The sequence below is a fragment of the Strix uralensis genome, chromosome 1 (assembly GCF_047716275.1).
Source record: "Strix uralensis isolate ZFMK-TIS-50842 chromosome 1, bStrUra1, whole genome shotgun sequence".
Lineage (NCBI taxonomy): Eukaryota > Metazoa > Chordata > Aves > Strigiformes > Strigidae > Strix > Strix uralensis.
In genome coordinates this window covers 174,188,421-174,210,877 of record NC_133972.1, presented here as the reverse complement: position 1 = coordinate 174,210,877, position 22,457 = coordinate 174,188,421, and the positions used below count along the sequence as shown (strand labels likewise).

Genomic DNA, 22,457 nt, shown 5'->3' with positions numbered 1-22,457 from the left:
GCAAATTACTCCTGAGTCGCAAATCTCATGTTCGTATCTCCGGCAAATAAAAGGCACCAGATGACTTAGGGGAAGTTTAGTGCAGACACGGTCGGTTTTGTCGTGCTGTGTTGCCCCTACGTACCTCTTCCAGCGCAGCTGTGTGAGCAGCAGTCTCCAAACCAGCATCTCTCAAACCCGCCTTGCTGGCTGTCTGCAGAAAAAAAAAAAAAAAAAAGCGAGCGATCTGCAGCGTCATGCCGCTCGTTTTTCAGCTGCCAAATTCCCTCCAGACGGCTGAAATACCCGACGGTTTTCTGTGCAGCGCTGTTGTCAGGCTTTAAACGGCAAAAGGGGTGGCTGGGATGATGCAGCACTGAGCGAAAGGTGTTTGCGACGCCTTTAAGCACCCCCCACGCAGCAGGAAAAAGGATCCTCAAAGCTCTTGTAACGTATGGTGTAGCAGGCTGGTGTTGAAAAGAAAAAGATCCTGCTTGTTTAAAGGTTTAAACTTTTAAACTGAAAGAGGGAAGATTTAGATTAGATATAAGGAAGATATTTTTTTACTGTGAGGGTGCGGTGAGACACTGGACCAGGTTGCCCAGAGAGGTGCTCGATGCCCCATCCCTGCAAACATTCAAGGTCAAGTTGGACGGGGCTCTGAGCAACCTGATCTGGTTGAAGACGCCCCTGCTCATCGCAGGGGGGTTGGACTAGGTGACCTTTAAAGGTCATTTCCAACCCAAACCCTTCGATGATTCTATGAAACATAGCGATTCAGTGCCGTTAAACTGAAAATCATTTTTCCCAGGCTTGCTTGTTAGGTTGCATCTCGTCTTCTCCCAAGCGAGTCGCTTGGGCTCCCCAGCTCTGCCTCGCTTCCCTCGGTCCCTGGAGCTGCCCGCGTTCGCTGGAGGGCATGAAGGAAAAAAATCCAGGCTTGCTGGGGATCACTTATTTACGCTCATTTTCCCGGTCCTTTTTCTGGTGCAAGTTGAACCGCGCTGCCAGAGAGGGAGTATGAGATTTTTATTTTATTTTTTTTAAAATTTCTGAACGTAGTAGGTGGTTGTTGTGCAACTTGGAGAAGTTATTTATACATTTCTGTACTCTGTCCCTATCTTGCAGTGTGCTTTCCTCCTCCAGCGCGGCCGTGGGCGGAGAACTGCGGCTCCATTTCTTCCTGGAACGTCTTTTTTGTTCACTTTATTACCAGAAACAAAAGCGGGAGGTACCAAGTTAGACTTACGAGCCTGGGGGCAACAGTTTCATCTTCTCTTTCACGTCTTTCCAAGACATTGATCGTTCTGGCTTTAGACCCAAAAATATCTTCTAGGGCAGTAATTTTTCAGCAGGGGTGTGCAGACTGCCGGAGATGTAGGAGACCTGGGGTTTGTGGAGGTTGGCACATGAAGCTGAGTTATCCACAGCATCCCACTGCTCGAGGAACGCCTCTCCTTCATATAAACAGTCCCAAAAACCTGTAGGCAGGATCAGGACTCGCTGCGTCACGCTCATTAACGAGCCTCTGTTGTGGCACTAATTGCTTGAAGCTTCCTCTGAAGATGAAGGGTGTGTTGCGCGTGGAGGGGGATGTTTCTCGGTGAGGGTCAGCACTTCTCGGTGTAAATCCTGGCGCTCTCCCAAAGGCAAGAAGTAATTTGGGGCAGTTTGGGCATGGTGTTTGGGAGGTTGAAGATGACAACTCCAGTGGAAGGGCACGATGCCCTGCAGAGCCCGAACTTGTTGGAGAACGCAGTGATGAAATATTTCGGGGAACGTCTGCATGCTCGTATCTAACCCCAAAAAAACCTTAAAACCATTCTGACTTCCAATCTAAAAAAATACAAAATGTCTGAGGATCACGTGGAGTGAAATAGGCTCTGACACTTGTGGAAGGGCTTCCTTAGCCTGTTCCCCTGAAGCTCATCATCTGGTCTAGAAAGAGGTGGTGAGTGGTAGGGAGGAGAGTGGTCAAGGAGGATGGGAGAGACGTGCCCTGGGAAAGTCTAGTTTGTGCGAGTCTTTATCCTACAAAAGGGCTCTTTATCCTACAAAAGGGAGATAGAGCAGTGACAGGATGGTTGGGACCATGTTTGGCCATGATTATGGATGATACAGGTAGTCTGAGATTAAATCTGAGCCCCCACTCCCCCTCCTGAGCATCCTTGTGGTGGCCTTCAACACTCAACAGTGGTCTGGAGGGAGCTCTGCATCCCCATCACGCCCTTGTGATCTTGGTTCTTCTCTGCTTTTCCTGGTTTCTTAAACAAGCTTGAAATTTCTGGCACCTCGCTTTTATGATTTTTTTTTTTCCCCGTAGTTCCTTTCCATTCCACCTACTCAGGTAAATTAGGAATGGTTTTTCATAGCAAAGAATATGGTTTGAATCTGGAGATGCTGGGAGCGGTCAGTAAGCACTTGAGGATATGGTTGATGGAAAAAGTTTGAAATTTTGTGATTTACTGATTATGTTCAGAGGACTGATGTGGAAAAGTCGCTTCAGTTTTTTGAGATCCATCTCTGAGGTGCCAAAGCTGTAAGTTTAGGAAACAGTTTCTGTGTAATTGATGTTTTTAAACCACAGATCAGTCCTCTAAAAGCAGTGGTTTGATTCCATAAATTCGAAAGCACACAGCTTTTGATCTTGTTCAATGCATAAAGCAGGTCAGGTGAGAGCAGTTATCTCTAGCTGCACTTACCCACTGCTCCTGCATCCCTTCAACCTTCAATGTGTAGGTTGTGCTGCTGCCTTTTGAACTGGTGGAGAACTCTGGGTACAGGGGGTATGTTTTAGTCTACCCATAGAATCATCGAATTGTTTTGGTTGGGAGGGACCTTTGAAGGTCATTTAGTCCAACCCCCCTGCAATGAGCAGGGACATCTTCAACCAGATCAGGTTGCTCAGAGCCCCGTCCAACCTGACCTTGAATGTTTCCAGGCATGGGGCATCTACCACCTCTCTGGGCAACCTGGTCCAGTGTTTCACCACCTTCATCGTAAAAAATTTCTTCCTTAGATCTTGTCTGAATCTCCCCTCTTTTAGTTTAAAACCATTAACCCCTTGTTCTATCACTACAGGCTCTACTAAAAAGCCTCTGTCTTATCAACCCGCTCTAAGTCCTGGGAGGCCGCTCTAAGGTCTCCCCGGAGCCTTCTCTTCTCCAGCTGAACCCCCCCAACTCTCTCAGCCTGTCCTCACAGGGGAGGTGCTGCAGCCCCCTGAGCATCTTCATGGCCTCCTCTGGCCCCGCTCGAGCAGGTCCGTGTCCTTCTGCTGTTGGTGCCCCCAGAGCTGGACCCAGCACTGCAGGGGGGTCTCCCAGAGCGGAGCAGAGGGGAGAATCCCCCGCTCGCCCTGCTGCCCACACTGCTCTGGGTGCAGCCCAGCACATGGTTGGCTTTCTGGGCTGCGAGCGCACATTGCTGGGTCATGTCTTATTTTTCATCCATCCGTATGGGAAGAGGGGAGAATGTCTGGCAAAATCAGAGCTCAGGATCCAGCCTGATACTCCGGCAGCTCCTGGCCGTGATCCATAACTACATAAATACCCCACACCTTGCAGCTTGTAAGGATCTGGAAAGAAATCCAGCACGTGACTGCCAGCAGCACTGCATCCCCTGCTAGGCAATAGCTATTTCAGGACAGTGGGAGAAAATAAACAAAGACCTCTTCCGTCCTGACATGTATCTGCAGTAATTTCAGCAAAGGGGAAATTGCTGACAAAGCAGAGATTGAACTCTAAAGCCACCTTAGGAAATAAACAACTTTTCTATCAAAGCGAATCGGTTGTATATTGGCCTGAGCCTTTGCTCATCCCTTTCAAATAAAATTAAAAAAAAAGGAAAATCCTGCTCTGGCAGGCAAGAGCCATCGGTTGCGTGTATTAACGCCACGCTGCTTTGATGAGGAAGGGATCTGACTTTCTTTGCAATGTCAAGGGAAGGTTAGCAGGCTGACGCGGCGAAGATTAGACGTGATGTAACTATCGCAGCGCCGGTCGACGGCAGGGATATGATAGCGTGGGGCACATGATGAGGCTGTCAGGAGAAGTTAATAAGGGTTGATTTTGTGGGTAACGGGGGGTCTGTTCCCGTGGTGGGAGAGCGGGATCTCAAACCTTACAGCTTGGAAAAAGAGAAACAAAACTTTCATTTGATCGGGATTGGCAGGGAAAGGGAGCAGAGATGCTGGCTGTGAGGCTCTTCCGCTGGCTGATGCGCTCACAATTTCTAGGGTTGATAAGAAATAAGACATTTTTTACGACGAGGGTGGTGAAACACTGGACCAGGTTGCCCAGAGAGGTGGTAGATGCCCCACTCCTGGAAACATTCAAGGTCAGGTTGGACGGGGCTCTGAGCAACCTGATCTGGTTGAAGAGGTCCCTGCTCATTGCAGAGATGTTGGACTAGACGACCTTTAAAGGTCGTTTCCAACCCAAACCATTCGATGATTCTGTAAGACTTCATTAGCATGAAAAAGCAAAACTCAGGTTGTCACACAAGCCACAGCCGGCTGGTGTTGTTCCTCCAAAAACATCATTAACACAAGCAGCTTCTTTGTCAGGAGAAGAAGCTCTGAAGGCTGAGCAAACAGAAAAGCCCTTCTCTGGATGCCGTTTGTGATGAAGAGCTTTCTCCCTGCCTTGCTCAGCAGTTTGCAGGCTGGCTGGCGGTGGCCCAGGGACCACGCGGCGCATCGATCGGTGGCTGCGTGAGGAGCTCGTGCATCTGAGTGACAAAAGAAAATCCATCGTGCCCTGACACAGGACTGTGCAGACAGCTGAGCGGGAGCTGACCCAGCTGCATGGCCCTGCGAAAGCTTGAGCAGGAGCTTTAGGTGATGGGTTTGTGGTCTCAACAGCTTTAAATTTCGTGGTGGTCACTGGATGGTGCCTGTGCATGGAGACATCTGGAGAGCCTGGATCCACCTGGACCGTGCTGGTGGGCCAGTTGCTCCAGGGATGGGCAAAGATCTGGGTCTGTGCTGGGTGGGTGCAGAAATGGGAGAAACTCTAAGGATGAAGGTGTTAATATGTTTAAAAAGGGAGGGGGGATCATTAATGAAGTTCAAAGGTCCTAAATGAGAGCTGCCCCCTTCCTCCTGATACAGAAGTGCGCTGTCGCAAAGATTTGTTGAGCCATTAATGCCTGATTTCATGGCACCAAAAATGTCGTCTCTACCCAAAAGTGGTAGATTCTGGGCTTTGACACACTTAAACTACTTCATGCACTTGGGTCAGGGTAATCCGTGGAGGGGGAGGGAGGGAGGGAGGGAGGGAGAGAGAGCAGCCCTGCAGAGAAGGACTTGGGGGTACTGGTGGGTGACAAATGGGACATGACCCAGCAATGTCCACTAGTAGCCCAGAAAGCCAACTGTAACCTGGGCTGTGTCCCAAGCAGTGTGGCCAGCAGGTCAAGGGAGGGGATTCTCCCCTCTACTCCGATGTCCTGAGACCCCCCCGGAGCCTTGCGTCCAGCTCTGGGGTCCCCAGCACAGGACAGACATGGAGCTGTTGGAGCGGGGCCAAAGGAGGGACACGGAAATGGTCCGAGGGCTGGAGCAGCTCTGCTGGGGGGAAAGGCTGAGAGAGTTGGGGGGGTTCAGCTGGAGAAGAGAAGGCTCTGGGGAGACCTTAGAGCAGCCTCCCAGGACTGAAAGGGGGTACAGGAAAGTGGGGAGAGACTCTTGATCAGGAGGTGTAGTGATAGGATGAGGGGGAACAGTTTTAAACTGACAGAGGGGAGATTTAGGTCAGATCTAAGGCAGAAATTCTCCCCTGTGAGGGGGGCGAGGCCCTGGCACAGGTTGCCCAGAGAAGCTGTGGCTGCCCCCTCCCTGGAAGGGTTCAAGGCCAGGTTGGACGGGGCTTTGGGCAACCTGGGCTAGTGGAAGGTGGCCCTGCCCGGGGCAGGGGGTGGGACTGGAGGGGCTTTAAGGTCCCTCCCAACCCAAACCACAATTTGATGATTCTGTGCCCACTGAGCTGTAGCAACTGCTCTTCTACCCCTGTGTAGAAGATGTGGTGATGTGGTTCAGCCTTGCTCCCTGCAAGGGAGATGAATGGAAATTATTTGGTGACCATCACAAGAGATTTGCCCAAGGACCTTTACTGTGGTGTGGTGGGTGGAGGGCAACTGGAGTCAAGCTACCACATAGTTGTCTCAGGATTCTGGGGGCAGCGTGCCCAATTTTGGTGCTCATCTATCAGCATCACTCCGTAGGCAGGTGGAGGGCGGGTGAGGACCGGCATCTGCGGGCAGCACAGCAGCTTCATGGTTTGGCTTTCCCGGGGAGCAAACAGTGGACAAGCAGAAGCTGTTTGCCTGGTCTCTGTGGCTGGCTAAGGATCCACATGTCGGCCAGCCCTCGTGGCACCTTGCTTCTCCATTTAACAACCCCCCATCTCAGCACCTGCACGCTAAGCAGGTAGCTCCTGCTCGGTGGGAAAAGCTGGATTTTTTTTTTGATAGCTCCATCTCACTCAAAGCTTTTCTGCCAGCTCCAGCTGCTGTAGCAAGGAGCTCTGCCCCTTTGGTAGCCTGCCCTGATTTTTTCAAGCTGCCTGCATCGATCAGGCCAGTTAGTGAAGAAGTATTATACCTTTCAGGTCAATGACATATTTTTGTAAAAATGTTCATTGGCACTAAAATTACTAGTGCAGAAAAAAGCCCCATCTCCCAAAGACTTTGATACTCAGCTAACTATTACCTACCTACAGTTAATACTGTTTTATTGCTGATGCTCAGCAGTTCTGTATCTGCGCTGTGCCTGCGTTCATCAGCCTGGGCTTTCTAAGGCTTGGCACCAAGGAACTACATGTTTCTGGTGGCTAAAATAATTTTTTAAAGTAAAATATTCCTGCAAAATAACATGCATAATAAATAAAAAAACGTGCGTAATAATAAGGCAAATTGTTCTGCTCAGAGCCGGGCTGTTTAAGAATCAAAACAACATAGATTATAGATTATAGATCATCCCTGGAAACATTCAAGGCCAGGTTGGACGGGGCTCTGAGCAACCTGATCTGGTTGAAGATGTTCCTGCCCATGGCAGAGGGGTTGGACTGGATGCCCTCTAAAGGTCCCTTCTAACCCAAACCATTCGATGATTCTATGATTAATTTAATTTTAAATTTTTTTGTTTTAATTTGAAGGCTGGGAATGAGATGGGAATCATCTTTGTGGGATTGTGCACTACCAGGGGGATTTTGGTTCTTGGCCATGTGTGGATCCAGAACACCAGCATGCCAGAGCGATCACCCAAGGGTGAGAGATTTGGGGAGTGAAGCACCTCAAGTGCTGTAGAGCTGCTTCCAAGTTCCTTGGTCTTGCTCTTCTAGGATAGGCTTGGGCCAGGTCTCCAAACCCTCACCGAGGAGCAGGAATTTAAATTGCTGTTGCTTTGTTAACCTGAAGCCTCAGGTCTGGGTAAAACTGATGCTGTTTGATCTTCCTGGGCATAGTTTGCTCCTTCTTGGAGGGTTCAAGAGCTAAAAAAAAATAAATCCAGCTTCTTCCCTCTCTAGTTACACAGAGGTCCTTGCTCTGAGCTGTTTCTTTCTGACCAAGACACCTGCCAAATCAATGCGGGCTTGTGACCCCATTACGCTCTGATACACAAAGATGCTTGCTCGGCTATTTTTACCCTTGTAACTGCAGTTATCAATAAATTCCAAGTCATTTTAAGTGTAAAATACTTTGAAATTTAAGCTTCTCCTAATCAGATTGGCTCATAGTGTTAATTGCTGTGGTGTCAGGAGGGATACGGAGGAGGCTTTTCTGGAGTGATGTCTGGGTGAGGCACGGGTGATACTGAGCGATGGGTCACTCAGCAAGCAACACCCAAGTTGCCCAAGAGCCTCCGTGGCCATCTGAGGCCACATTAACCTTAATGATACAAATTCTGCCTCATTAAAACCCAACTTATATCACAACACGTGTGCTGTAAGCCTTCTGATGGCCCCCACGCCTTGGGGTTTTTGTTATGAACCATCGTTGTGGTCAACGGCTTGATGTCCGAGTGGAGAGCAGTGACAAGTGGCATCCTCAGGGGTCGGTGTTGGGACCAGTTTAACATTTTTGTTGGTGACATGGACAGTGGGATTGAGGCACCCTCAGCAAGTTTGCTGGCGACACCGAACTATGTGGTGCGGTCGACAGGCTGGAGGGAAGGGATGTGCCATCCAGAGGGACCTGGACAGACTGGAGAGGTGGAATGTGCAAACCTCAAGGCCAAGTGCAAGGCCCTGCACATGGGTCGAGGCAATCCCAAGTACAAATACAGGCTGGGCGAGGAGTGGATGGAGAGCAGCCCTGAGGAGAAGGACTTGGGGGTGCTGCTTGATGAAAAACTGACTATGAGCCAGCAATGTGTGCTCACAGCCCAGAAAGCCAGCCATATCCTGGGCTGCATCCAGAGCAGTGTGGCCAACTGGCCCAGGGAGGGGATTCTCCCCCCTCTGCTCCGCTCTGGTGAGACCCGCCCCCTGCAGTGCTGGGTCCAGCTCTGAGGGCACCAACAGCAGAAGGACACGGACCTGCTCGAGTGGGGCCAGAGGAGGCCACAAAGATGCTCAGGGTGCTGGAGCACCCCCCCTGTGAGGACAGGCTGAGAGAGTTGGGGGAGTTCAGCTGGAGAAGAGAAGGCTCCAGGGAGACCTTAGAGCGGCCTCCCAGGACTGAAAGGGGCTACAGGAAAGGGGGGAGGGACTCTTGATCAGGGGGGAGGGATAGGACGAGGGGGAATGGGTCTAAACTGACAGAGGGGAGATTTAGATCAGATCTAAGGCAGAAATTCTTCCCTGTGAGGGGGGCGAGGCCCTGGCACAGGTTGCCCAGAGAAGCTGTGGCTGCCCCCTCCCTGGAAGGGTTCAAGGCCAGGTTGGACGGGGCTTTGGTCAACCTGGGCTAGTGGAAGGTGGCCCTGCCCGGGGCAGGGGGGTTGGAACTGGATGGGCTTTAATGTGCCTTCCAACCCAAATCATTTGACGATTCTATGATTGTTCTGCATCACAGCCTGAACCTCACAGGTGTGGGAGATTCCTCATCGCGCTCGTGCCCGTGGTCCATCAGGAGGGTGCTCTTGCGCTCATTGCATGGGGAGGTGACCGACAGCATCCCCCGAGCATCCTTTTGGCTGTCCCTACGTTTTGCCTAAATAAAAAAAAAAAAAAAAAAAAAAAAAAAAAAAAGGTTTCCAAGGAGATGGCATTGCCATGCGTTAAATACGCAGCAACTGGTGCCGTGACAATTAAACCAATGGGGCGCGTGGTGGAAACAGCTGAAAGAGACGGTCGGAGGACTTAAAACAGCAGGATGTCCTTGCAGGGTTTCTACAGCAACGAGGCGAGGCGGGTGCTTGTTCTCTCCCGGCTGCTTTCTCACCACATTTCCAATCCCGTGTTGCTCTGGGGTGGAGGAGGGAATGCAGGGCATCGTTGTTGTAGGACCAAATCTCCTTCTTAGGGCAGCTCACGGTGAGGGTCCTCTCCTTAAACAGCAAAATAAGGCGTCTGTGACTTGAAGTTCAGTTGATTCTCGTGGGGTTTTGAATAAAGTTACAAAGTTAAACTAAGTCCAGGGTTCATTTCAGCAGGCTTTGCATTTCCAGAAATCTAATCCGAGCATCAGCTGGGCTCCTTTTCTGGGCAGCGCAAGTTAAAAATGGATTTTTGGTGAGTCTGGGGCTTTTTGGAGCCTTTCCTTTATGATGAGGTGAAGGTTTTCCTGTCAGCACCGTGAGTCTGAGGCTCCCTGGGCACCTTCCACTCTTCTGCATTGGTTATAAATCCCTTTAACCCGACAGCAATAAGGTCTGCGCTGCCTTGGACCATACTCAACAGGCTATTTAAATTTAGATTACTGCACAGTGCTACCTTGAGGTAGGTCTGAGTCTCTGGCTGCCAGAGCTTGCAGCAGACTTCTCTACTACCCATCAAGCAGGTTTTTTGGCTGATGCAGTAAATAACGATGGTAATTCTAGGCCAAGACTGCATCTGGTACCCCGATTAGTTGTGCTGAACCTACGTCAGCAGCACGTTGCGCACCTACCTGTTACCCCCACCACTGGCCTCGTACCTGGGAAATACTCTGTGTGGACCCTATTTTGGGGAAATACTCAGGAATTTTAGCCCTGAGGTTTGCACTTCTGGGGAAAAAATTGTGACGTGGGAGGTTTTTTTGCAAAACAAGATAGGATCTGGGATAAGACAGGCCTTTATCAGAGCCCTGTCTCCTAGTCCTGTGGGTTTTTCTCTCCAAATTTGCTATCGCACGGGTACATCAGCTTCCCTGTCTGTGCCAGAGGTCCAGCCACTCCAGACGTGTGGATTTTTGTTTGACTTTCAGGCAGATGAATCTCGGATTTGTGTATCTGATGGAAGATTTTTGTTGTTCTCCCTTTCAGCCGCCCAGCGCAGGGCTGAGGAGGGTACCCCTTGGCTATTGATCCTCTGCTTTGCGTATTGAGCTGCTTGAGTTGATGAATTACTCCACTAAATTAAAAGACTGGGGAGGAAGGAGAAACGTGAACACTAAATTTCTTCTTCTCTAACAGCAGGGAAAATAATGATGCAGCGAGAGAGGACCTGTAAGCCCAGACACTGCCCGGCATTATTAAGTTGATAATTTGCAGTAAAAACCAAGAGGAAATTAAGGACTCTAGGACAAAAGGTCCTGCATTTCTTTAACGTAGTAACTTTTGCTTTTGAGGTGCTGCAGGGTTTTACCTTGGCTGATTTATAGCCCATGAGGATCCAGTTCTGTTGGGTCCAAACAGACCTTTCCCTTTTTCAAACTCCATGGGGCTATTTTATCCTCTCCTCTCCTATCCTCTCCTATCCTCTCCTATCCTATCCTATCCTATCCTATCCTATCCTATCCTATCCTATCCTATCCTATCCTATCCTATCCTATCCTATCCTAATCCTGTCTTGTCTAGTCTAGTCTAGTCTAGTCCAGTCTATCTTTGCTTCCCTGTGGAGCGCTTGAGCTCTTGTTTCGCCCTAGAGGAGCCCTGGATGAAGGACTTTTTATTCCTCCCTGATGCAGATAGCCCAAGAGCTTCTTGATGGGAAGATCCAAAGCCCTGCTGAAGCAGCTGCTCTTAACGCCATGGAGGTTATTTTAAACCAAGGTGGTCAAAGAGAAACATTAAAACTGGGAGCCAAGCGCTGGCGTCAGTCTAGGGCCAAAAGCATTTCAATGAAAAATGCTGGGTCGGTGCATCACGCTCAGACCCGAATTAAAGCCTTCAGTGGAAACCTGGAGAAAATATTTAACTCTGCAAAGCTTGAGTTGGCCTCCAGCTGTACTGTCGTGCTTCATTAAGGCTGCTCGTTAGGTCTGAGTTTTGCAGAGTGAGAGGAGGCATGGTATACGATTTCTACTTCTCCAAGTGCTTTTAGTCTCTGTTCTGCAAGAAAAGGCTTAACAACGGCTTTTTCTCTCCTTGCCAAGAAGAAGTGGAGACATTTTCATCATTTTGGTATGTTTGTTCAAAGCTGTGAACCTCTGGCACCCGAAAAGCCCGCTCCTTTTTTTCAATCCAGCAGTTTAAATCGAGTTGGAAGATGAGCTGGACCAGCTGAAGGGCTTGAGGCCAAGGCTGCCAGCATCTCCGGCTGCCGGGGGGGCAGGTAAGTGCACCCCCTGCACACTGAGGACTTTTTTTCTTGCAAGTGCTTGAGCAAATTGGGCATTTCTGAAAAGCCCACAGGGGACTCGCTCCCAGTAAAAGGCGGCGCGATGCGATCCGTCACTTGTCTGACTCACTGAATGTGTCAGTTTTAAATGCCACCTAGTTTGATAAGCTCCGCTTAGCACACTGGGGGCTTTTTTTCCTTATCTATTTCTATACCTTTCTTAACAGGCTTGTAAATGCAGACAAGGACAAATTCCAAGCAAGAAATTTTCATTAATACGAACATCCCTTGTACCTTTTTACATAAGCCCACACAAAAATGAAGAATTTGAATAAGATGTGGCTGCCTGTAAGCCTCAGGTAGCCCCTGGATTAGCAAACGGTGACATCTGCGGTGTTTGGGGTAATCTGGAAAATTGGTTTAATTGTCTGTTCTTTGGGATGACAACTTTTTTTAATCCTCTTTTGCATTTCTAAGCTCCGTTTACTGCTTTATGATTTTAATAGACCCTTTCGCCGTGTTTTTGAGTGAGCTGAGTCACCGTGTTGGGCTGATGGTGCCTGGCCCTTAGCTCAGCAGTGGACAGGGCGATGGGAGGAAGGTTAAACCTCATTTTCTGCTCCATATTTTGGTGATGAGCTCCATACTTTATGCAGAGACCAACGTGAGACCAACTCCTAATCTAATAAAGGTGCAGAGAGGGCACTGAGCAGCATGTAGCTGATCTCTTCTCCCCGGTATCCAGTGACAGGATGAATGGGACTGGTTCAAAGCTGCTCCAGGGGAGGTTTAGGCTGGACATTAGGCAGCATTTCTTTACAGAGAGGGTGGTCAAACACTGGAACAGGCTTCCTAGAGAGGGGGTCGATGCCCCAGGCCTGTCAGTGTTTACGAGGCATTTGGACAGTATCCTTAACAACATGCTTTAACTTTTGGTCAGCCCTGAAGTGGTCAGGCAGTTGGACTAGATGATCACTGTAGGCCCCTTCCAGCTGAAAACATAATATTCTATTCTATTCTATTCTATTCTATTCTATTCTATTCTATTCTATTCTATTCTATTCTATTCCATTTTATTATATTCTAGGGAGGGGATTCTCCCCCTCTACTCTGCTCTTGTGAGACCCCCCTGCAGTGCTGGGTCCAGCTCTGGGGGCATCAACATCAGAAGGACACAGACCTGCTCGAGCGGGGCCAGAGGAGGCCACGAAGATGCTCAGGGGGCTGGAGCACCCCCCTGTGAGGACAGGCTGAGAGAGTTGGGGGGGTTCAGCTGAAGAAGAGAAGGCTCCAGGGAGACCTTAGAGCGGCCTCCCAGAACTGAAAAGGGCTACAGGAAAGGGGGGAGGGACTCTTGATTGGGCGGGAGGGATAGGACAAGGGGTAACAGTTTTAAACTGAAAGAGAAGAGATTTAGGTCAGATCTAAGGCAGAAATTCTTCCCTGTGAGGGGGGCGAGGCCCTGGCACAGGTTGCCCAGAGAAGCTGTGGCTGCCCCCTCCCTGGCAGGATTCAAGGCCAGGTTGGACGGGGCTTTGGGCAACCTGGGCTAGTGGAAGGTGGCCCTGCCCAGGGGAGGGGGGTTGGGACTAGGTGATCTTTAAGGTCCCTTCCAACCCAAACCATTTGATTATTCTATTCTATTCTATTCTATTCTATTCTATTCTATTCTATTCTATTCTATTCTATTCTATTCATTTCTATTTCTATTTCTATTTCTATTCCATTCTATTCCTCCACACGGAGCCCAGGACACTGTCAGGTCTGTTCAGTCCTCGCTGGCTCCATCCCTCCCACTGTTGGGTTTCAGTGTTGATGCAGCCTGTGGTTATCACTGAGCCAAGGTGTGTCGGGGCGGATGGTTTGGGGAAGGTGCTGGAGGTGAGACGCGTGCGCCGGAGAGCTGACGCCTTCGCCCAGTGTTGAAATCGAGACGGAAGGGAGAGGTGTTGGCAGAGCCACGCAGGAGCCCGGCGCCAGCACACCAGGGTTCATGCCGGGGAGCGGCGCTGCTCCAGCTGGGCTGAAGGGGGTTGAAGCCATCACCTTCAAGTCTTGCACGAGCAAATGCTGCCGGGCTTGGTTGTCTGGGCAGCAGCGCAGAGCTGCGGGGTGGTCTTGCAGAAGATGTAAGTTCATCGCCAGGTTGGTGCCTCCAGCTGGGCTCTATCCCTCCGGTTTCTCACCTCCCCGCTGCCTTTCACCGCCAACATTGTGCCGAGGACGCTGCAGCCGCCAGGTCTGTGGCCCAAAGAGTTCAGATTAAAACGCAGAGGGCTCGGGGTGGAAGCTATGAGCTGGGGTGAAGGCTGGGGTACTGTAACCTGGGTGTGTGTTTTAGCTGGCTTGCAGACTTGCTGAATTCCCCTTTGCAGATACTCTGTTTAGTGTAAATAGAGCTGCAGGACTCGACGTCGATGGGGGAGGAAGAAAGAGTTGCTGTCTTCACCCAAGCCACTCTTCTTCTCAATCCTGCCTCCCCAGATGCTGTGAGCACTTGCTGCAAGCGTTGAATCATCAAATGGTGTGGGTTGGAAGGGACCTTCAAAGATCATCTCCTTGAAGTCTTTCTCTCTCTCTCTGTTTGTTCTCCTTCAGGCTGGAATGGGTGGAAATCATCGAGCCTCGAACCCGGGAGCGCATGTACGCCAACCTCATCACGGGGGAGTGCGTGTGGGACCCCCCTGCTGGGGTGCGGATCAAACGCACGAATGAAAACCAGTGGTGGGAGCTCTTCGACCCCAACACCTCCCGTTTCTACTACTACAATGCCACCACGCAGAGGACAGTGTGGCACCGGCCACAGAACTGCGATATCATCCCTCTGGCCAAGCTGCAGACCCTGAAGCAGAACACAGAGTCGCCAAGGGCTTCCACGGAGAACAGCCCCGGGAGGAGCAGCAATGTCAGCAGGGAAGGCAGCACCAGCTCCTCCCTGGAGCAGGAGCTGGAGGGCAGCGAGAAGGTGCAGGAGCAGAGGTCGAGCCGTCAGTCAACCCAGTACGCCGTAGTGAAAGAAGAAACAGAAAGGTAAAAGCAAAGCTGGCTCTGCCAGCACATCACAGGCGTGTGCGACTGAGCTCGGTGGTGGGTTGGTGCATTAAAATCGCGAGTTTGGAGACCCTGATAGTGCTGTGGAAGAGCAGAGAGCAGAGCCCTGGTCCTGCAGCTCTTCCTCTCTCATGTGCGGAGATATTTTATGGATGGCTCCTCTAGATTGCTCATGGGTCTCTGCACCAAGTCTTAGAGAGCTGGTTTGCTCCTCCATAAAGCAATCGCTTACAGGAGAAAGAGGTAAAAGTGTTTCTGAAAGGTGTTTCTCCTCGTTAGGGGCAACTTTGATGTTCCCTCTGGAAAGATACATTAGAGAAGTAATTTCTTGTCCTCTGAAACATGGTTTTAGAGAGTGGTGTGGTTTTAAATGATTTCCCTGGATAAAATCTCCCTAACACGGCAGCATGATTCATGCTGCAACCATGGGTTGTCCCACTGGTCTTTGGAGCTCTTAGAAGAGCTGATTTCTCTTGCAACGAAGCTTCAAACTGAACAATGAGTCAGTGCTCGGTTTCCTAAGGCCCAGCTGTGTAGGGACAACGTACAGAGACGTCTGCCTTGCTGCTCTGTGCACTTCGTTTCATGCTTTTGGGGCTTGCAAGCTGCAAACCAGGCGGTTCGTTACATAATATATTTGTGTTCTCTTACACGATGCCTCTCGTGATGTTAGTGTGACCAGCAGAAGTAGGGAGGTGATAGTCCCCCTGCGCTCTGCACTGGTGAGGCCACACCTGGAGTGTTGTGTCCAGTTTTGGGCACCTCAATACCAGAGAGATCTCGAGGTGCTGGAGCGAGTGCAGAGGAGGGCAATGAGCTGGGGAAGGGCCTGGAGAATAAATCCTGTGAGGAGCGATGGAAGGAGCTGGGACTGTTCAGTGTGAGGAGGAGAAGGCTGAGGGGAGACCTCATCACTCTACAGCTCCCTGAAAGGACGTTGTAGAGAGGTTGGTGCTGGTCTCTTCTCCCAGGGAATTAGTGACAGAACAAGAGGGAACGGCTTTAAACTGCACCAGGGGAGGTTCAGACTGGGCATGAGGAACAAATGTTTCCCAGCAAGAGTGGTCAGAGAGTGGAACAGGCTGCCCAGGGAGGGGGTGGAGTCCCCATCCCTGGGTGTGTTTAAGGGCCGTTTGGATGAGCTGTGGGGGGATGTGGGGTAGGGGAGAACTTTGTAGAGTCGGGCTGATGGTTGGACTCGATGATCCCAAGGGGCTTTTCCAACCTGAATGATTTGGTGATTCTGTGATTCTGTTACTAACCCAACAGTGTCTCTGGCGAGCGATCGGCAGCGCGATTCCTGCTCGCAACTAGTTGTTCTTCCTTACAGCTGGCGCACAGAAACTGCGGCCAAGTGATCTCACGGCCACGCAGGACGGGAACAGGAACTCCCAGCTCAGCAAGCGCTTTCATGTGGGATCTCAGACACAGCCTTGCCTCCGCGCGTCTAGCCTGTGAGGGTAGGCTTCATCTTGGAAGATCCGCTGATAAAATGGCTGAGTGTGGGGCTGGCATCTTTTTCCTCACAAGGCAGGCGGTGTTTGGAGAGGTGGAGAGTTTTGATGTTCAATCACAAGGATGCTGGGCTGTCGCTCACTGTGGGCAGACACAGCTGCCCATGGTGGCCAGGTCACAGAATCACAGAATCATCGAGGTTGGAAAAGACCTCGAAGCTCCTCCAGTCCAACCATGAACCTCACCCTGACCGTTCCCAACTCCACCAGATCCCTCAGCGCTGGCTCAACCCGACTCTTCAACCCCTCCAGGGATGGGGACTCCCCCCCTGCCCTGGGCAGCCCATTCCAACGCCCAACAACCCCTTCTGCAAAGAAATCCTTCCTAAGAGCCAGTCTGACCCTGCCCTGGCACAGCTTGAGGCCATTCCCTCTTGGCCTGCCGCTGGGTCCTTGGCTCAAGAGACTCATCCCCCCTCTCTGCACCCTCCTTTCAGGCAGTTGCAGAGGGCCAGGAGGTCTCCCCTCAGCCTCCTCTTCTCCACACTAAACCCCCCCAGTTCCCTCAGCCGCTCCCCATCACACCTGTGCTCCAGACCCTGCACCAGCTCCGTTGCCCTTCTCTGGACACGCTCGAGTCATTCAAGGGCCTTTTTGGAGTGAGGGGCCCAAAACTGAACCCACTCATCGAGGGGCGGCCTCACCAGTGCCCAGCACAGGGGTCAGATCCCTTCCCTGTCCCTGCTGGCCACGCTAGTGCTGATACAAGCCAGAGGTCTGACTGGGTCTGTTCAGGTTACACTGATGGCTATTTAAGCCAGGCTTTGCTTGTCCATCCCCAAAACCACTGAGCCCTGACCTTCAATAGGACAGAGGTAATAGTTTTAAACTAAAAGAGAGGAGATCCAGGCTAGATCTAAGGAAGAACTTCTTTATGATGAGGGTGGTGAGACACTGGACCAGGTTGCCCAGAGAGGTTTTCAATGCCCCGTCCCTGGAAACATTCAAGGTCAGGTTGGACGGGGCTCTGAGCAACCCGATCTGGTTGAAGATGTCCCTGCTCATGGCAGGGGGGTTGGACTGGATGATCTTCAAAGGTCCCTCCCAACCCAAACTATTCAACAATTTGATGATTCTATGACTGCTACAGGCAGCAGCCTACTGTACTCTGCCTGTCACCCCTATTTCTAGCTTGTGGCCTCAAGTAACATTGTCCATCAGAAACCGCTTGTGCAGGCTGCGTCCAGCAACACCGAAATCCTCAGCTGTGGGGAATACAAATTCCCTCTGGAGTGGAAACGCTTTGTCAAATGAAACTACCAGCATCCAGAATAGCCAGAACCCTCCTGCCCACCCCGCATCTTGCTTCATTTGACTGGAGCTGAGATGGAGAATATATTTCTCCCATCACTTTGTGCTGGGCAACCTCTGGGTTGCCCAATTTCTCTGTCTTCCATCCAGCTCAACGCTGCTGAGCTGCAGGTGGTTTCTTGCCTTCTTGCAGGTGCCCTGTCTCAGCATGTGTCCTTCTTGGACACATTCTTGTTGTGCAGAGAAAAATCATTGGGTTTTGTTTCTAGGATTCCAATTGCTGTTTCATAACGTGCTCCCCTCAGGGGAGTGCTCCGTGTTGCAGCAGGCTGGGCTCAAGGACTCCATTTGTTTCTCAGGTGTTTACTCCTGCAGCTCCATTTTTTACACGGCGAGCACCTGGGAAGGACATCGCACCTCTCCCTGGTGGGAATGGCCAACAGCTCATCTCACAACTGGCAAACTGCTGAGTGCTCCCAGCCCTTGGGCTGAACTGGTCCCAGTTGCCCATGGGGTCATTGTTTTTTCTCTCATTTTTTTAAACTCCCCATCGCTAAGTTTTCTCCAGACCTCACGGCAGCTCCAGGAGGAGCCTGGAGGTCAGTGAAAGGCATGGTCCTCATTGCTCCCATGGGCTGTAGCAGTCTGTTGCACCCGCTCCAGAGCTTTGTGAATCATAGAATCATCAAATTATTGAATGGTTTGGGTTGGGAGGGACCTTGAAGGTCATCTAGTCCAACCCCCCTTCAATGAGCAGGGACATCTTCAACCAGATCAGGTTGCTCAAAGCCCCGTCCAACCTGACCTTGAATGTTTCCAGGCATGGGGCATCGACCACCTCTCTGGGCAACCTGGTCCAGTGCTTTAGCACCCTCATGGTAAAACATTTCTTCCTTAGATCTACTTTGAATCTACCTTCTTTTAGTTTAAAACTGTTACCCCTTGTGCTATCACAACAGGCCCTAGTAAAAAGTTTGTCCCCATCTTTCTTATAAACCCCTTCAGGTATTGAAATCCCACTCTAAGGTCTCCCCGGAGCCTTCTCTTCTCCAGCTGAACCCCCCAACTCTCTCAGCCTTTCCCCCCAGCAGAGCTGCTCCAGCCCTCGGACCATTTCCGTGTCCCTCCTCTGGCCCCGCTCCAACAGCTCCATGTCTGTCCTGTGCTGGGGACCCCAGAGCTGGACGCAGGGCTGCGGGGGGGTCTCAGGACATTGGAGTAGAGGGGGAGAATCCCCTCCCTCGACCTGCTGGCTGCTCTGCTTGGGATGTAGCCCAGGAGATGGTTGATGAAGCAGGAGCTTGTTCCCAAACCAGCATGAGGGGTTAACAGGGATCGAGTGGACAGGTTTTAGTCTCCCTGAGCTTTGCTGCAGGAACATGTGCAGGATCAGCGGCTCCATGGGGGCAGGTCCACTGCCCACAGTGCTGGCGTGCTGGACCTCAGAAGCTAGCATGGACACTGCAGGTCACTAATCCTTCATGTCCTCCACCCACACGTCTCTCCTTTTCCAGAACTTAGGCTAGGCAGTTATATTATGGGATGCAAAGCTGCTGAATAGGGTGGGAGGAAGCAGGACTGCACCTGGGCTTTCAACTAGAAAGGGTGAAATCTTCTGCTAGCGGAGAGGAGCCAGCCATGGGGTGGATTTGCTCCTGGCTGCTGGAGGGCTGTGTGTCCTTTCAGCCCCAGCAATTCATAACCTTGGCCTTGCCAGGGACTGACACAGAGCAGATACCAGGTCTGCTAGCTTTAAAAATGAAATAAAAATTAAATAAGACAGATGCAGCTACCGGGAGCTGATATTCCTGCTCAGTGGATGGTTTCCACCTGCATTTGAGGCCGCCCCTCGATGAGTGGGTTCAGTTTTGGGCCCCTCACTCCAAAAAGGCCTTTGAATGACTTGAGCGTGTCCAGAGAAGGGCAACGGAGCTGGTGCAGGGTCTGGAGCACAGGTCTGATGGGGAGCGGCTGAGGGAACTGGGGGGGTTTAGTGTGGAGAAGAGGAGGCTGAGGGGAGACCTCATGGCCCTCTGCAACTCTCTGAAAGGAGGGTGCAGAGAGGGGGGCTGAGTGTCTTGAGCCAAGGACCCAGCGGCAGGCCAAGAGGGAATGGCCTCAAGCTGCGCCAGGGCAGGGTCAGACTGGCTCTTAGGAAGGATTTCTTTGCAGAAGGGGTTGTTGGGCGTTGGAATGGGCTGCCCAGGGCAGGGGGGGAGTCCCCATCCCTGGAGGGGTTGAAGAGTCGGGTTGAGCCAGCGCTGAGGGATCTGGTGGAGTTGGGAACGGTCAGTGTGAGGTTCATGGTTGGACTGGAGGAGCTTCGAGGTCTTTTCCAACCTCGATGATTCTGTGATTCTGTGATCCCTGGAGATGACACAACGGTCCTGTCCATTCAGCTCAGCCCAACCATGGCAGCATTCCGCTCCAGCACACTAAAGTCTCTTGACACCTGTGTTTGGACTGGAAAAAAATCACATTTCCTTGTTGACCTTCCTCTCTGAGCAACTGGACTGGGCATGCTGGAGAGCCTGGAAAGCTTTGATGAGACCTCAGGGTCCCTGGGACCCATTAAGGGAGAGATTTCCAAAAGTCGAGGGACCCTTGGAGGGGTTGAGGGTGCTGCAGCGTGGTCTGTCACTGCCGCAGATCCTCACCACTCTTGCCACGATGGATGTCCACCTGCAAAAACAACTTTATTCCCACCAGAAATGGGATGGTCTTTGCTACAGCTGACATCAAGGGGAGATGCTGCGGGTTGAAAGGGGAGAAGTGGTTGAGCCTGGTAGGTGTGATGCTTCCAGCAGGGATGGGGTGGATGGAAAGCTGCAGAAACATCGGTGTAGCACCAGAAAACAGTTAAATCTGTGTGGAATGGTTGTAGAATTGGGTAAAGCACAGGCTGACAGGGATGCTGTGGTGGAGTATTTCCTCCATGGCTCATAGCTGGATGCCCAGAGGGAGTTTTATCCAGCTCCAATTTCTATAACGAAGCACAGATGAAGAAGGGGGCCTTGCTTATGCTGATCTGCAGGAAAGCTTCCAGGGATGCAGAGATTTCACCTCCACAAGTGGCTGATGCTTTCAGGCCCAGGACAGATAAGCCGAACATGAGCTGTGCAAATTAAAAATTGATTTTTGATTGCGGCGATAGCAGCTGCAAAGGGCAGAGCCAGTTCAGGCGTTTGTGCCTTGAGCCTCTCAGCATTCAGGGTATCTCTGCATTTTAGTGTTGGTTTCTGACCATGAGGAACTTCCAGGCACAAGCTGAAAAAATACATCTTTTTATACAATTTATTTTTTCTGTAGCTAGCTGAGTCTTAAAACCTAGGAAAGCTGCTTCAGGCAAGGAGCGTTACAGCGCAGGCGAGACAGGCGTTTCTTGTGGGGCTTAAAATATCTGAAGACATGAAAACTTCTGCAGAAGGAGGCAGTAAGTACCGTGCCTCTTTATACCTGAGGCGTGAATAGGAAACCACTCAGCAGAGGTCAGCCAGTTGCTGGCTCTCAGTGAACCTGTGGATAAAGTTTTTTTTCTTTTACCCTTATTTTGCTTGTAAGCATTAAAATATATACCACCATGGACATCCCAGGTGAGAAGAGGTGACATTTTGACTGATAGCGAGATCTTGAGCTCTTTCAAGACACCTCCAAGCCTGTTTTGGGTGACATCTGGGACGCTGTGTGACTTGTCTGCCCACCAAAGTGATGGCTTTGACTTGGTGGGTGTATAAACGCAAGCCATAGGAGGTGAGGGTCAAAGTGCTTTATTTCAGTCTTCCTCGATGAAGAGCACTGCTGCAGGCCCTTGCTGTAGGGATCCAAGAATCATAGACTAGTTTGGGTTGGAAGAAACCTTCAAAGATCACCTAGTCCAACCCCCCTGCCATGAGCAGGGCCATCTTCACCTAGATCAGGTTGCTCAGAGCCCCGTCCAACCTGACCTTGAATGTTTCCAGGGATGGGGCAATCCAGGGGTGGGATGACCTTCGAAGGCTGATTTTGGCAAGGCCGGACCTGCTGGGTGCTGCTCGAGCAGTTGCGGGGCTCCAAGGTGTTGGAGATCCCTCCTGAGACCACTGATGTCTCAGCACCCAGACTGCATCTGTCTGGCTGTGAGCAGCCAAGGAGGGACCCTGAGATGGGGCCAATATATGCAATATATTTGCAATTATTTGGGGTTACCTCTGGATGGGGCATTTGGTGTTTCTGAGCCTTGACCCTAACGACCCTGAGATGAGGACAGATCTGGGCATCCTGTGGTCTTTTGGAGATGATGACTGGAATTTGCAGCAAAAGGAGGAAACAGAAGGAGATTATTTATGAGGCTGGGGAGGGGGTGGATCTAGAAATAGAAAGCAGGGTGGTGTGGGGCAGGTTGAGTAATCACCTTCAACCAGAGACGTGGTTGAAGTCTCCTTGGTAGGACAATTTAGAAAGATGTTTTTCCAGTTCTTGGTTTTGTTGCTCATAGGAGAACCAAGGCTGGAAGGGAGCTCTGGAGGTGATCTGATGGAACACAGGTGATCTGGTTTCATAACATTCAGTCTTACAATCATTTCAACAAGGTTTCTGGCTGAGTATTTCCCTCCTGAACTTGTCTGGTCTTAAAAAGGAGGTCAGGGGAGGTGGGCAAGTCTTGAGCAACTGATCTCCTTGAAGTTTGTACTCGGAGGTGCCCCACACCCTGCGGTAACAGGAGGAATGAGAAACTGGAACATCTGGTTTGGTCAGAGATGGTGGAGGCCTCTCCGTGTCCGTTCCTCACGTTCTTGGTGCAGCAGTGGCCCGAGTTGGGGCTGGTCCCATCACACGTGTGCAGGTTGGGGATGCCGTCAGCCCCTGCATCTGCAGGGAATGTGCTGTTGCCAAGTGCTTCGGTCTCACTGGACTTGCTGTAGCGAGTCTTAAACAAGGCCAAGTGCCAGGTCCTGCACTTGGGCCACAACAAGCCCCTACATGGCTACAGGCTTGGGGAGGTGTGGCTGGAGCTGTCTGGAAGAAAAGAGTCTGGGGG

At 51.0% G+C, this 22,457-nt stretch overlaps 1 protein-coding gene across 5 annotated transcripts in view; it reads left to right on the top strand.

Annotated features, from left to right (window-relative positions):
* ARHGAP39 (Rho GTPase activating protein 39) overlaps positions 1–22,457 on the top strand; it is a 165,598-nt gene that overhangs the window by 77,679 nt on the left and 65,462 nt on the right. For all 5 annotated transcript variants that reach the window (XM_074889417.1, XM_074889425.1, XM_074889401.1 and 2 more), the window contains exon 2: positions 14,223–14,654. In XM_074889417.1, the coding sequence (XP_074745518.1) occupies positions 14,223–14,654 (432 nt within the window). The remainder of the gene's footprint in view (positions 1–14,222; positions 14,655–22,457) is intronic.